The sequence below is a fragment of the Dendrobates tinctorius genome, unplaced genomic scaffold, assembly GCF_039654945.1.
Source record: "Dendrobates tinctorius isolate UK_male_01 unplaced genomic scaffold, ASM3965494v1 ptg000156l, whole genome shotgun sequence".
NCBI lineage: Eukaryota > Metazoa > Chordata > Amphibia > Anura > Dendrobatidae > Dendrobates > Dendrobates tinctorius.
The window spans coordinates 4981101-4996157 of record NW_027361823.1 but is presented as its reverse complement, the minus strand read 5'-3'; the positions used below and the strand labels follow the sequence as shown (position 1 = coordinate 4996157).

At 42.3% G+C, this 15057-nt stretch overlaps 1 protein-coding gene across 3 annotated transcripts in view; it reads left to right on the top strand.

Annotated features, from left to right (window-relative positions):
- The window catches only part of LOC141051285 (hexokinase HKDC1-like), a 117110-nt gene that overhangs the window by 51889 nt on the left and 50164 nt on the right, over positions 1-15057 (top strand). For all 3 annotated transcript variants that reach the window (XM_073548167.1, XM_073548168.1, XM_073548166.1), the window contains exons 3-7: positions 6267-6415; positions 6523-6639; positions 9262-9357; positions 10477-10576; positions 12297-12480. In XM_073548167.1, coding sequence (XP_073404268.1) covers positions 6267-6415; positions 6523-6639; positions 9262-9357; positions 10477-10576; positions 12297-12480 — 646 coding nt within the window. The remainder of the gene's footprint in view (positions 1-6266; positions 6416-6522; positions 6640-9261; positions 9358-10476; positions 10577-12296; positions 12481-15057) is intronic.

Here is a 15057-nt window from a genome sequence, read left to right as displayed (position 1 = left end):
CCCCAAATCCTAGTTCAAAAGCTACTCCTTCCATCTGACCATTTTTCCCCCAGCACAGGTGTAGCCCGCTCCTACCATAGAGCCTGTAGCCAACAGAGAAGTCGTCCCAGTTCTCCATGAGCCCAAACCCTTCCTTCCTGCACCAATTTCTAAGTCACTTATTTATCTCCCTAAGCTCCCTCTGTCTTTCCAGTGACGCTAGTGACACTGGCAGCAATTCCGAAAATACCACCTTGGAGTTCCTGGCGTTCAGCTTCTTCTCTCCTAGCTCCCTGTAATTATTTTTAACCCCTTTACCCCCCCAAGGGTGGTTTGCATGCTAATGACCAGGCCAATTTTTACAATTCTGAACACTTTCCCTTTATGAGGTAATAACTCTGGAACGCTTCAATGGATCCTGGTGATTCTGACATTGTTTTCTTGTGACATATTGTACTTCATGATAGTGGTAAAAAAAAAAATTTTGATATAACTTGCGTTTATTTGTGAAAAAAAACGGAAATTTGGTGAAAATTTGGAAAATTTTGCAATTTTCCAACTTTGAATTTTCATGCCCTTAAATCACAGAGATACAGTTAGGTCCATATATATTTGGACAGAGACAACATTTTTCTAATTTTGGTTCTAGACATTACCACAATGAATTTTAAACAAAACAATTCAGATGCAGTTGAAGTTCAGACTTTCAGCTTTCATTTGAGGGTATCCACATTAAAATTGGATGAAGGGTTTAGGAATTTCAGCTCCTTAACATGTGCCACCCTGTTTTTAAAGGGACCAATAGTAATTGGACAATTGACTCCAAGGCTATTTCATGGACAGGTGTGGGCAATCCCTTTGTTATGTCATTCTCAATTAAGCAGATAAAAGGCCTGGAGTTGATTTGAGGTGTGGTGCTTGCATTTGGAAGGTTTTCCTGTGAAGGAAACAGCGGTCAAAGGAGCTCTCCATGCAGGTGAAACAAGCCATCTTTAAGCTGCAAAAACAGAAAAAACCCATCCGAGAAATTGCTACAACATTAGGAGTGGCAAAATCTACAGTTTGGTACATCCTGAGAAAGAAAGAAAGCACTGGTGAACTCATCAATGCAAAAAGACCTGGGCGCCCATGGAAGACAACAGTGGTGGATGATCGCAGAATAATCTCCATGGTGAAGAGAAACCCCTTCACAACAGCCAACCAAGTGAACAACACTCTCCAAGAGGTAGGTGTATCAATATCCAAATCTACCATAAAGAGAAGACTGCATGAAAGTAAATACAGAGGGTTCACTGCACGGTGCAAGCCACTCATAAGCATCAAGAATAAAAAGGCTAGACTGGACTTTGCTAAAAAACATCTAAAAAAGCCAGCACAGTTCCGGAAGAACATTCTTTGGACAGATGAAACCAAGATCAACCTCTACCAGAATGATGGAAAGAGAAAAGTATGGTGAAGTCGTGGTACTGTTCATGATCCAAAGCATACCACATCCTCTGTAAAACACGGCGGAGGCAGTGTGATGGCTTGGGCATGCATGGCTGCTAGTGGCACTGGGTCACTAGTGTTTATTGATGATGTGACACAGGACAGAAGCAGCCGAATGAATTCTGAGGTATTCAGAGCCATACTGTGTGCTCAGATCCAGCCAAATGCAGCCAAACTGATTGGTCGTCGTTTCATACTACTGATGGACAATGACCCAAAACATAAAGCCAAAGCAACCCAGGAGTTTATTAAAGCAAAGAAGTGGAATATTCTTGAAAGGCCAAGTCAGTCACCTGATCTCAATCCAATTGAGCATGAATTTCACTTGTTAAAGACTAAACTTCAGACAGAAAGGCCCACAAACAAACAGCAACTGAAAACCACCGCAGTGAAGGCCTGGCAGAGCATCAAAAAGGAGGAAACACAGCGCCTGGTGATGTCCATGAGTTCAAGACTTCAGGCAGTCATTGCCAACAAAGGGTTGTCAACCAAGTACTAGAAATGAACATTTCATTTACAATTATTTAATCTGTCCAATTACTTTTGGTCCCTTTACAAACAGGGTGGCACATGTTAAGGAGCTGAAACTCCTAAACCCTTCATCCAATTTTAATGTGGATACCCTCAAATGAAAGCTGAAAGTCTGAACTTCAACTGCATCTGAATTGTTTTGTTTAAAATTCATTGTGATAATGTCTAGAACCAAAATTAGAAAAATGTTGTCTCTGTCCAAATATATGGACCTAACTGTATGTCACACAAAATATTTAATAAGTAACATTTCCCACATGTCTACTTTACATCAGCACAATTTTGGAACCAAAATTATTTTTGTTAGGAAGTTATAAAGGTTAAAAGTGAAAGAGCGATTTCTCATTTTTACAACACCATTTTTTTTTTGGGGACTACATCACATTTGAAGTCACTGTGAGGGGTCTATATGATAGAAAATACCCAAAAGTGACACCATTCTAAAAACTACACCCCTGAAGGTGCTCAAAACCACATTCAAGAAGTTTATGAACCCTTCAGGTCCAATTTGTTTTATTTTACCAAGGGTAACAGGAGAAATTGGACCTCAAAAGTTGTTGTACAATTTGTCCTGGGTATACTGATACCCCATATGTGGGGGTAAACCACTGTTTGGGCACATGGCAGAACTCTGAAGGGAAGGAGCGCCGTTTGACTTTTCAATGCAAAATTGGCTGGAATTGAGATCGGACACCATGTCGCGTTTGGAGAACCCCTGATGCTCATGTGCCTAAACAGTGGAAACCCCCCACAAGTGACACCATTTTGGAAACTAGACCCACTAAGGAACTTATCTAGATGTGTGGTGAGCACTTTGAACCCCCAAGTGCTACACAGAAGTTTATAACGTACAGCCGTAAAAATAAAAAATCATATTTTTTTACAAAAATTATTTTTTCACCCCCAATTTTTTACTTTTGCAAGGGTAACAGAAGAAATTGGACCCCAAAAGTTGTTGTCCAATTTGTCCTGAGTATGCCGATACCCTATATGTGGAGGTAAATCACTGTTTGGGCGCACAGCAGAGCTCGGAAGGGAAGGAGCACCGTTTGATTTTTTCAACGCAGAATTGGCTGGAATTGAGATCGGATGCCATGTCGCATTTGGAGAGCCCCTGATGTGCCTAAACAGCTAAACAGTAGAAACCCCCCAATTCTAACTCCAACCCTAACCCCAACACACCCCTAACCCTAATCCCAGTCCTAACCATAACCTCAACCACAAACCTAACCCTAACACACCCCTAACCCTAATCCCAACCCTAAACCTAATTCCAACCCTAACCCTAACTTTAGCCCCAACCCTAACCCTAACTTTAGCCCCAACCCTAGCTTTAGCCCTAACCCTAACTTTAGCCCCAACCCCAATCCTAACTTTAGCCCTGACCCTAACCTAATGGGAAAATGGAAATAAATACTTTTATTTTATTATTCTTCCCTAACTAAGGGGGTGATAAAGGGGGTTTGATTTACTATTTATACCGGATTTTTATAGCAGGTTTTTATGTTTGGCAGGTGTCACACGCTAAAAGACGCTTTTTAGTGCAAAAAATTGTTTTTGCATCATCACATTTTGAGAGCTATAATTTTCTCATATTTTGGCCTACAGAGTCATGTGAGGTCTTGTTTTTTGAGGGACGAGCTGACGTTTTTATTGGTACCATTTTCGGGCACATGACATTTTTTCATCGCTTTTTATTCCGATTTTTTGGAAGGCAGAATGAACAAAAACCAACAATTCATGAATTTCTTTTGGGGGGCATTTATACTGTTCCGCGTGTGGTAAAATTGATAAAGCAGTTTTATTATTTGGGTTAGTATGATTGCAGCGATACCTTATTTACATTTTTTTTATTGTTTTGGCGCTTTATTCTGAGAGCTGTAACTTTTTTATTTTTTTCGCTGATGATGCTGTATGGCAGCTCTGCTCTTTTTTTGTGGGACAAGATGACGTTTTCAGCGATACCATGTTTATTTATATCCGTCTTTTTGATCGCGTGTTATTGCACTTTTTGTTCCTCAGTATGATGATAAAGCATTGTTCTTTGCCTTGTTTTTTTTTTTACGGTGTTCACTGAAGGGATTAACTAGTGGGACAGTTTTAAAGGGCGAGTCGTTATGGACATGGCGATACTAAATATATGTACTTTTATTGTTTTTTTTAATTTACATAAATAACTGTATTTATTGGGGGAATATTTTTTAGGAATTTTTAAAAAATATTTTTACACAGTAAAAAGTATATTTTTTTAACTTTTTAACATTGTCCCAGGGTGGTTCATCACTATATAGTGTCCGATCGCTGATCTGATACTTTGCAGAGCACTGTGTCAGATCAGCGATCTGACAGGCAGTGTAGGAGGCTTGCCAGTGCCTCCTCATAGGGAGGAGAACCTTAGAACAACGTGATCACATCGCGTTGTTCTGAGGGTCTCAGGGAAGCACGCAGGGAGCTCCTTCCCCACATGATGCTTCCCTATGCCACCGGAATGCTGCGATAATGTTTAATCGCAGAGTGCCGGGGGTTAGAGTGCCGGGAGCCAGCTGTGAGAATCAGCTGACACTCGGCCGCGCACCCCCCAAGTGCGCAGCCGATCGCGATGATGTACTATCCCGTCCATGGTCAGAATGTAACTGGTTTCATGGACGGGATAGTACGTCTAATGTCAGAAAGGGGTTAAGGACCTTTCACCTCCCTCTAACTTTGTCATTGGTACCAATATGTACCATGACCACTGGGTTTTCCCCAGCCCCACCCAGCAATCTGTATATCCAATCCACAATATGCCAAACCCGAGCACCCAGCAGACACCCGGTCATATGCTAGGTGCAGGACAACCATGAGGGCATATCAATATTGTAATGCTGCACTGTATGGTCGCATCAGAATCCAGCCATCAGATAAAGCAGTGATCTCCAACCTTTCTTACCTTGAGAGTCACATTCAGTTCTAACATAGAGTAGTGAGCCACATACAGAGCTCCCCGAATAGTAACATCCAGCTCCTGCCTCCTCCACAGTAAGATGGGGGGGACATTTATAGTTCCAATTATCAGTATAGTGACAGCCAAGGAGTCCTCATAGAAATCACACAAAGGCAGAATACTTGCATCTAGGTGTCACCACCTTAGTCGGTATTCTTGTATCACCTACTCCCACCAAGCTATCACATGGAGAGTCAAGCACTCCATCTATCTAGCAGTATCATTATAAATCCAGCTTAGAACTTACATCATTTTTCTCTCCAACCCCAAGGCTAGCATATGCTTATCCAGATCTGCTTTTCTGTGTGGGGCTACTCACAAAAGTCACCATCTGAACACCTACTCTTCATAGCTGTTTGCTAGACCTGGTGCTAATGTATCAAGCTGACAGACAGCTGTGAACCACACATCATGGTCCCGTGAGCCACAGGTTGAGGATCCCTGACATAGAGGATCAGGAAGTGTGCAATAGAGACAATGATCATCTTGCTCGGCACTGATTCCCCAGAGATGTAAATAGTTCCATACAATAAAGAATCCATCAAAAGAGTTCCTTTATTGAAGTTACTGCGATGTGTTCTGGATCCCAAGATATAGTCAAATCATTAATTTATCATATATATATTGTTTGTACTGGGTGCAGCAGCATATAAAGCATGGGTCCCCAGCCTGTGGCTCGGGAGTCACAAGTTTCTTGTGGGCCTATGATGTGCGGCTTGCGGCTGTAATCCAGCTTGGTACATTAGCCCCAAGTCTAGTAAACACCTATGAAGAGCAGGTCTCCAGATTGTGACCTTTGTCAGTAATCCCACACAGAACAGTAGATTTAGATGCACATATTGAATAGTGGCCTTGAGGGATTTTTAGATAAAGTATGGATAGTAATCTAGAGATGCTTAAAGCTTAATGTGATAATATGGTGGGAGTGCCTGAAATGAGAATACCGAGTAGGGGTGAAGTGGGAATCCCTGGATGTAAGTATAAGGGATCAATGTGATTACTGTGAGAAATCTTTGACTGTCATTATACATTTAATGGGGGCTTTGTGTGTCGCTACTTTTGAGGGGTATGGTAGCAATATGTCACTACTCCAGGGAGGAGGTCTGGATGGGGTTTGCAATCATCTCTTAGAACTGAAAGTTTGGGGACCACTGATTTATATAAATATAAATTATTAAAATAAAGTTGTTTTATAGACATAGTTGTATGTCCTCTAACCTACATCGAGGCAATCCAATGTATACTAACTTTGACTCCAGATTATTTCTTTAACCTTGCTGTACAGAAAAGGGGGACTTCCTTGCTCTGGATCTTGGAGGTTCAAAATTCAAAGTTCTTAGGGTGAAGGTATCTGAAGATGGAAAACAAAATGTTCAGATGGAAAGTCAGTTCTATCCCACACCCAATGAAATAGTAAATGGAAGCAAAAAAGAGGTAAGTTTGACTACAATTCACATATTACTACACGTCAATTATTAGTAGCAATATAAAATATATAAGTAATTACTATTATTCATACACACATTTCTGTGCATTTGCAGCTCTTTGATTATGTTGCGGACTGTCTGGGTGATTTTATGAAGAAAAGACAGATAACAGAAAAGCTTCCACTTGGTTTCACCTTCTCGTTTCCTTGTAAGAAGACGAGACTCGATGAGGTTAGATGTTTAATGAGTCTTATACTGGACTTTACCATAGTTAAGTAACCAATAGTAATTTCTAAATAAAGAGACATTTGACACTTCTATACAGAGGCTGGACAGACATCTGTCAGATGGTTTAGCGATTCCTGCGCTTCATTAAGCAGGCGGTTGGACACGATGACCATTGAGGTCCCTTCCAACTCTAACATTCTATGATTCTATGAAATACAGATCTCATTTACTAACAGCGAACTGATCTCAATTATCATTTACATGATAATTAAGCATTGTTAAGGATCAATATCTTGAGGAAACAATTACCATACTTTGTTCTGTTGATAGAATATAGAATCATAGAATCATAGAATCGTAGAGTTGGAAGGGACCTCCTGGGCCATCTGGTCCAACCCCCTGCTCAAAGCAGGATTCGCTAAATCATCCCAATCAGATGTCTGTCCAGCCTCTGTTTGAAGACTTCCATTGAAGGAGAACTCACCACTTCTCGTGGCAGCCTGTTCCACTCATTGATCACTCTGTCAAAAAAATTTTTCTAATATCTAATCTGTGTCTCCTCCCATTCAGTTTCATCCCATTGCTTCTAGTCTTTCCTTGTGCAAATGAGAATAAAGTTGATCCTTCTACAATGTGACAGCCCTTTAGATATTTGTAGACAGCTATTAAGTCTCCTCTCAGTCTTCTCTTTTGCAAAATAAACATTCCCAAATCCTGCAACCTTTCCTCATAAGACAGGGTTTGCAGACCGGTCACCATTCTGGTCGCTCTTTTCTGAACTTGCTCCAGTTTGTTGATGTCTTTTTTAAAATGTGGTGCCCAAAACTGGACACAATATTCCAGATGAGGTCTGACCAAAGAGGAGTAGAGGGAAATAATGACTTCACATGATCTAGACTGTATGCTTCTGTTAATACATCCTAGAATTGCATTTGCCTTTTTTGCTGCTGCATCACACTGTTGACTCATATTCAGTCTGTGATCTATTAGTATACCCAAGTCTTTTTCACATGTGCTGTCACTTAGCCCTATTCCTCCCATTCTGCATATGCTTTTTTCATTTTTATTGCCCAGATGTAGTACTTTGCACTTCTCCCTGTTAAAAACCATTCTGTTAGTTGCTGCCCACTTCTCCAGTTTATTTATATCTTTTTAAATCCTCTCTCTCTCTTCTCTAGTATTAGCTATCCCTCCTACCTTTGTGTCATCAGCAAATTTAATCAGTTTACCCTCAATTCCTTCATCTAAATCGTTGATAAAGATGTTGAACAATACAGGGCCCAGGACAGAGCCCTGTGGTACCCCACTTGAGACATTCTTCCAACTGGATGTGCAGCCATTTACGACCACTCTTTGGGTCCGATCACTAAGCCAGTTATGAATCCACCTAACAGTTGCCTTGTCCATTCCATACTTAGTCATTTTTTCAATAAGGATTGTATGAGAGACTTTGTCAAATGCTTTGCTGAAGTCAAGATATACTATATCTACAGTATTTCCTTGATCCACCCAATCAGTGATTCCGTCATAGAAGGAAATTAAGTTAGTCTGACATGACTTATTAGTTACAAACCCATGCTGACTCTGTTTAATCACTTCATTCTTATCCAGGTACTGACATACATGTTGTTTAATAATTTGTTCAAAGATCTTTCCTGGTATAGAAGTCAGACTCACCGGCCTATAGTTGCCTGGGTCCACCTTCTTCCCCTTTCTGAAGATAGGAACAACATTTGCTCTTCTCCAGTCTTCTGGCACTTCTCCTGTTCTCCAAGAATTTTCAAAGATTATGGAGAGGGGTTCAAAAATTTCTTCTGCTATCTCCTTCAGTACTCTGGGGTGTAATTCATCTGGACCTGGAGACTTGAATTCATTTAGGTTAGCTAAGTGTTTCCTCACTATCTTTCTGTTTATAGATATCCTGGATTCTTCTATTCCCTTAATAGGACAGTGAAGAACAGCTGATGTTACATTTCCTTTCTGAGAGAAAACAGATGCAAAATAGGAATTTAAAAGTTCAGCCTTCTCAACATCCTGTCTTACCATTTCATCATTTTCATCCTGTAAAAATCCTATAGCATCTTTGACTTTTCTTTTACTTTTGACATATCCCCAAAATCCTTTATTATTGCTTTTGACATCTCTTGCAAGCCTCAATTCATTTTCAGCTTTAGATAATCTGATTTGTGCCCTGCAGGTTCTGCAGACAGCATTATATTCTTCTTTAGATATGCCTCCCTTTTTCCATTTTATAAACATTTTTTTCTTCCTTTTTAGCATGTGCTTAAGTTCTGTGTTCATCCATCCTGGTTTCCTTAAATGCTTCCTATTCTTCCCTCTTTTCGGAATTGTTAACAACTGTGCTTTGAGAATTTCATTTTTCAAGATTTCCCATCCTTCCTGGACATTTTTGTCTTTAAGGATATCCAGCCATTGGATCCCTCCAATTCTCTTTCTGAATCCCTTAAAATCTGCCTATATGTAGAATTCTGTGCACAACCTTCACTAAAAAATATATTTGGTGTCAATCCACACATTGATAAAAGACTGATGGAAATGTTTAGCCTACAATGCGGGTAGAAGAGGAGCAGATTTGACTAAAATTAATTTCCCTTTTTGGTGTAGGGGGTCTTGTTATCATGGACAAAAGACTATAAAGTAAGAGGGGTTCACCAAACTGATGTCGTGAAAACACTAAGGAAAACACTGAAGAAGAAAAGGGTATGTCAAAAAATTCTCAATATGATGTATAGTAGGAATGTACAAGTTTATTTGATCTCTTTTTCATGGATGGCCTTTTTTACATATCGGACTATGGAGGAAAATAATTCGCAATTACCATCTGAGACATTTATGTCATGTCATAAGTTTATACTATAAATGTCTTATAGGCGCAGGGTCCACTTCTAGGGACTAGGAAAGTGGAAAACAGTCCCCTTCTCCCCTAGTCAGGACTCCAGGGAAGAGAAGAACATGCATGTGGCTCTCACCATAGAAGACTATGAGTATTGTAATAACAGCCCAGTATTTTACAGCTCTTATAATCTACCATAGAGAGAGCTGTATGTAACAACAATCTCTCATATAGTCCTTCCTGGGTTGCCAAACAGGGATTAAGAGACTACATTCCACTATGGAGGACACCATGAGGGAGGGCTAGGGTACTATAAAGTCACTGTATCTGCTACATTTGTAGCCATGTACAAAGCATTTTTTGTGTCTCATGGGTTGGACTGTATGGTATGACCTTGTGGGCCAGATGTGGTAAACCCTTGATGTACGGCTATCGAGATCTCAATTGCCTGTAAGATACGTAAAATAGTCTTGTACTAGACAACGAATAAGATATCAGATCTGAAAAATTCCACGACACCAGACATTCTCCTTCAAGGAATTGTTTTCATTGGTTACTGCATACAAAAGGTAAAAGGTACATGTAACGTTTCGGCCACTTAATGATTTTATCAAGCCATACATACTGAAAGGTGTATTACTATACTTGAAAAAAGCCCTATATGGCTAAAATGTTGCATGTGCCTTTTACCTTTTGTATGCTGAAACCAATAAAGAAATTCCTTGGAGGAGAACGTCTGGTAGCTTGGACATTTTCACAGTTTTAATAATCTGGCCATATTGTGGGGAGTTACACCAAGACTGCTCAGATCATGGAGTGGTGCATGGGAGTAGACAAATATTAGATTATATTATTGTATCTTCACTTTTAGTGTCATAAATTGTTTTATTTTTTGACATCATAGATTTTTTTTATGTACATTGTATACTTTGTACACAATATACTGCCCTTTGTTGATTTACATGCAAACATTTTTGTCTCATTAGAACAATAATGTGGACGTTCTGGCTTTGGTTAATGATACAGTGGGCACCATGATGACCTGTGGCTATGATGACCAGTTGTGTGAGGTTGGCGTTATTGTAGGTAAAAGAAATTTATAGATTAAGGTTTTAATGGGACAAGATGTTAAATAGCCCAATTATTACTGAATTGTAAAGCTATTATCATCTAACTGGCACCTGGTAAAACCTTGATGTCTTTGCCTATGAAGAAGAAGACTATTTCCCATCAGCTGGAAGTCATAACCTAACCCCCTTCAATCACAATAATGAAGTGATTGAAGGACTTTTTTCTAGCGATTAGTTGGAGAGACGGTATTTGTAGCCCTGCCAATCAATCTGTTATGGTCGGCGGAACGCACCAGATATAAAATAATAAGAGGTGCGTTCGCCGCCCGGGGTCCACCGTGCGGTAGTTGGTAAGACCGCTGCTGGGCAATGGCAGATGCACCAGAAGGTGAAGTAGTGCACACGGGTTAACGTCACCCGAACGCTAGGAGCGGCTCTGTTCAGACACAGAGTCGCTTGCCAGAAATATATACAAAGGTGCTGGCCCTGTTATCGTCACAGGAGTCAGCGTGTGGCGTCGCAGCCGCGAACACCAATAGCTGCTGTTAATGCAGCGCAGCGGCAACTATAGCCGCAAGCGTCGGCGCCGAGGACCGGGCACCGACGGACGCTAGTGTAGGCGAAGGAGCACTGTGGCGTAGCTTGCCTCTACCTGGTGCTGACCTAAGAACACACTCTGTCACCAATCGTATTATCCGAGGGAAGGGGTTTCATAATGAGTCAGCCACCAGTCCATGCATCCGTCACCATTCACACACATAGCAAGATAAGTCTACACTAGAGCATCGCCGAGCCGCCCTGCGGGCTTTTTATAGCGATGCGCTTCCGGAACCTTCCATTAGCTTGGGAAGGACCAATCAGATCCGACGCAGGACCTGAGCATGTGACCCCTGCTCTCCAGTGAGAGGTCAAGTTGCGGGCATGCCCAGTAGCACGGCATGAGGACTTCGCCTCAGGAGCGGTTCCCTGCAAAGCAGGTTGCGCTGCCATTGCTGCACCAGAGGTGGCAGCAACATCCAGGCTGCCAGAGTGAGTCTGAGCAGCAAGCCTGGCTCGCCGTGTTTGCTGAGCAACACCCGGAGCGGTCGAGGAAGAATGGGAGACTGCAGGATGTCTGGCTCTGGATTCCCGCTGTGCAGTGCCAGGAATCCGACGCCTAACACAATCTTTGCTGGTAAATACGTCTGAAATGCCTTAATTTCTCAATTGAGACAACTTCTTAAGATTATTTGTAAGTCTCAAAGAATTGCTTTGGTCTTCTGCATTTGTGATGGACATGTGTATGCAATATAGGCCTGTAAGGACATTGTGTGCCACTGCAAAGGGTCTATGCCCACAACAATGCTGTATGCCTGATCAGAATAAGAAAAGAGAGTATGGAGTTTCCGTCGTACATTTGGCTGTACTTACAGCAGGGGCAGACACAGAGAGAAAAGGACCCTGTGCAGGAACAGTATATGGGCCATTTCTAGTCCAATAGCTCATCATAATGCACAATTCCACCTGGTATGGAGGGAGAAGGCCCCCTTACCTCTTGGGCCGCAGTATGGCTGCGCAGGTTGCGCCACTGGTATGTTTGCCTCTGACTTCCAGCACGATCAGTGGAATACAAGTTCCATTTATAGCCATCATATTCTATGAACAAAAATGGAAAATAAATCCTGCAATCAATGTACGGTATATTAGTAAATCGATCACTTGCATTTTACTAACATTTCTGATTCCTTGTTGTGTAGGGACTGGAACAAATGCCTGTTACATGGAGAACCTGAATAATATTGACCTAGTAGAAGGCGATGAGGGGAGGATGTGCATTAATACAGAGTGGGGAGCATTTGGAGATGACGGTGTCTTAGATGACATCAGAACAGATTTTGATAATGAAATAGATTTAGGATCAGTGAATCCTGGCAAGCAGCTGTAAGTGTCTGTTAAGTATATTTATTCTTATAATTGTGATATGGACACAACAGATTTTTCTTACAGCTTAAAATAAGAAAAAAGGACATACTAAATGGCCCCCATAGTTAAGATGTTCCACCTTGAAAGAAAAGAGCAGCATAACACTAACGTATCTCATTAACAAACACTTTTCCAAGCACCAATAAATAACATTTAGCACAGTAATAGAAATAAGATCGAGTTAGGGTTCCTTTAAGTCTATACTGTTCTATATGTACACAGTGTAATGATAACTTAAAGGAGTTTTCCCAGACTATGAAATTGATGGTTTCTCCTTGACTTCTAACATCCCCATTCCGTATTCATTAACAATCTTATGATTTATGTGCCTGCTAGCCTTCAGTGGTTATAGGCAACAACAATGATTAATAATGCATGTATATGTAAAGACCACAGGATATCTGACACTTTAGACTACATCAGTGATGGCGAACCTTTTAGATACAGAGTGCCCAAATGGCAACCCAAAACCCACTTATTTATCACAAAGGGCCAACACAGTAATTTAACCTGACGCTGAGGCAGACATCACAGAAGACTTGCAAAATACACACGCACTCATGCAGACACACACACTGCCTCCTGAAAAATACACACACACACACACACTGCCCCTCTGCAAAATACACGCACCACACACACAACACTCACCGCTTCTCTGCAGAATACACATGTAAGGAGGAAGATCGGGCTGCGGGTACCTGCGTTGTGCCGGGTCCGGGACAGTCGAGGCTGCGTCCAGTGTTGTCAGGGGGAAAGAATGGGGGACGGGACAGGTTCCATGACGCGGGGAAAGGGGGTGTGGCTAAGCCGTACAGTCAACACGAAGCGCTGGAAAGGAGGCTCAGTTTCACGCTGGCAGCGCGAGCAGAAGCAGGCATGCGTCGCACTCGGCAGGGTGACAGACAGTGTAGAGACGAGCCGCGGCAGAGATTAAGGGAGTGCTCCAGATAGACAGTGAGTGTAAAGAGCGCCGCGCGCCTGGCTGGGCAGAGGGCTGTGCTCGTGTAGAGGTGCCAGGTGCAGGGTCCCAAAGTGCGTTCCCCTTTGCCGATAGACGAGTAGCAGCACACATGTTGAACAGAGACTCCCGCAGCACTCCCTACTTTGGCTGCACAGATTTATGGACAACACACACTGCCCTTCTGCAAAATACACACACACACACTGCCTCTCTGCAGAATACACACAGAACACACACTGCCCTTCTGCAAAATACACACACCACACACACAACACACTGCCCCTCTGCAAAATACACACATACTGCCCCTCTGTAGATTACACACACACACACAATGCCTCTCTGTAGATTACACACACACACACTGCCCCTCTGTAGATTACACACACACTGCTCCTCTGTAGATTACACACACACTGCTCCGCTGTAGATTACACACACACACACACTGCCCCTCTGCAAAATACATACACATACTGCCCCCTGAAAAATACACCCACACACACTGCCCCTCTACAAAATACACACATGCACTGCACTTCTGCAAAATGCACACACTGCCTCTCTGCAGAATACACACATCACACACAGAACACACACAGCCCTTCTGCAAAATACACACACACACACACACACTGCCTCTCTGCAAAATACACACAGAACACACACTGCCCTTCTGCAAAATACACACACACACACACACACTGCCTCTCTGTAGAATACACACACCACACACACAACACACTGCCCCTCTGCAAAATACACACATACTGCCCCTCTGTAGATTACACACACACACACACACACAATGCCTCTCTGCAGAATACACACATCGCCCCTCTGTAGATTACACACACACACACACACACACACACACACACACACACACACACACACACACTGCTCCTCTGTAGATTACACACACACTGCTCCGCTGTAGATTACAGACACACACACTGCCCCTCTACATATCACACACAGCCCTTCTGCAAAATAAACACACACAAACACTGCCTCTTCATAATATATACACATATACACACTGTCCCACTGAATAAATCAGCCCTCATCTCCACACACTGCCTCTGTCAAAACTGGGCCCCCTTTCACAATGATACATTTATGTTCAGCTCCTCCTGGAGCTTTTACCATTGCCAAAGCTGTCTCTGCTCCTCTGCGGCGGCCCCTGTGCAGGCAGCAGTGTGATGAGGTCAGTAACGTGATGATGTCATCACACTGCTGCACATCGGACCGTGAATGACAGGCGCTCCTCTGCCCCAGTTCCGGCACAGCACTGTTCAAATGCGCCTTTTAGACGTGAATGCATTTGAGCAAGAGAAGGGAGCTGCATGTGTGCACGGTGGCGGGCCTGGCATGTGTGCCCACACAGAGGGCTCTGCATGCCTCTTCTGACACGCGTGCCATAGGTCCGCCACCACTGGACTACATCCTTCATGTAAGCAACACCTAGTTTTTTTTGTCAGTCCCTTTTTACTTGCCCTCTTGTCTTTCATATCACACTAAAATAAATGTCCAAAAACACAAAATTCAGGCATGTATTTATATGCCCA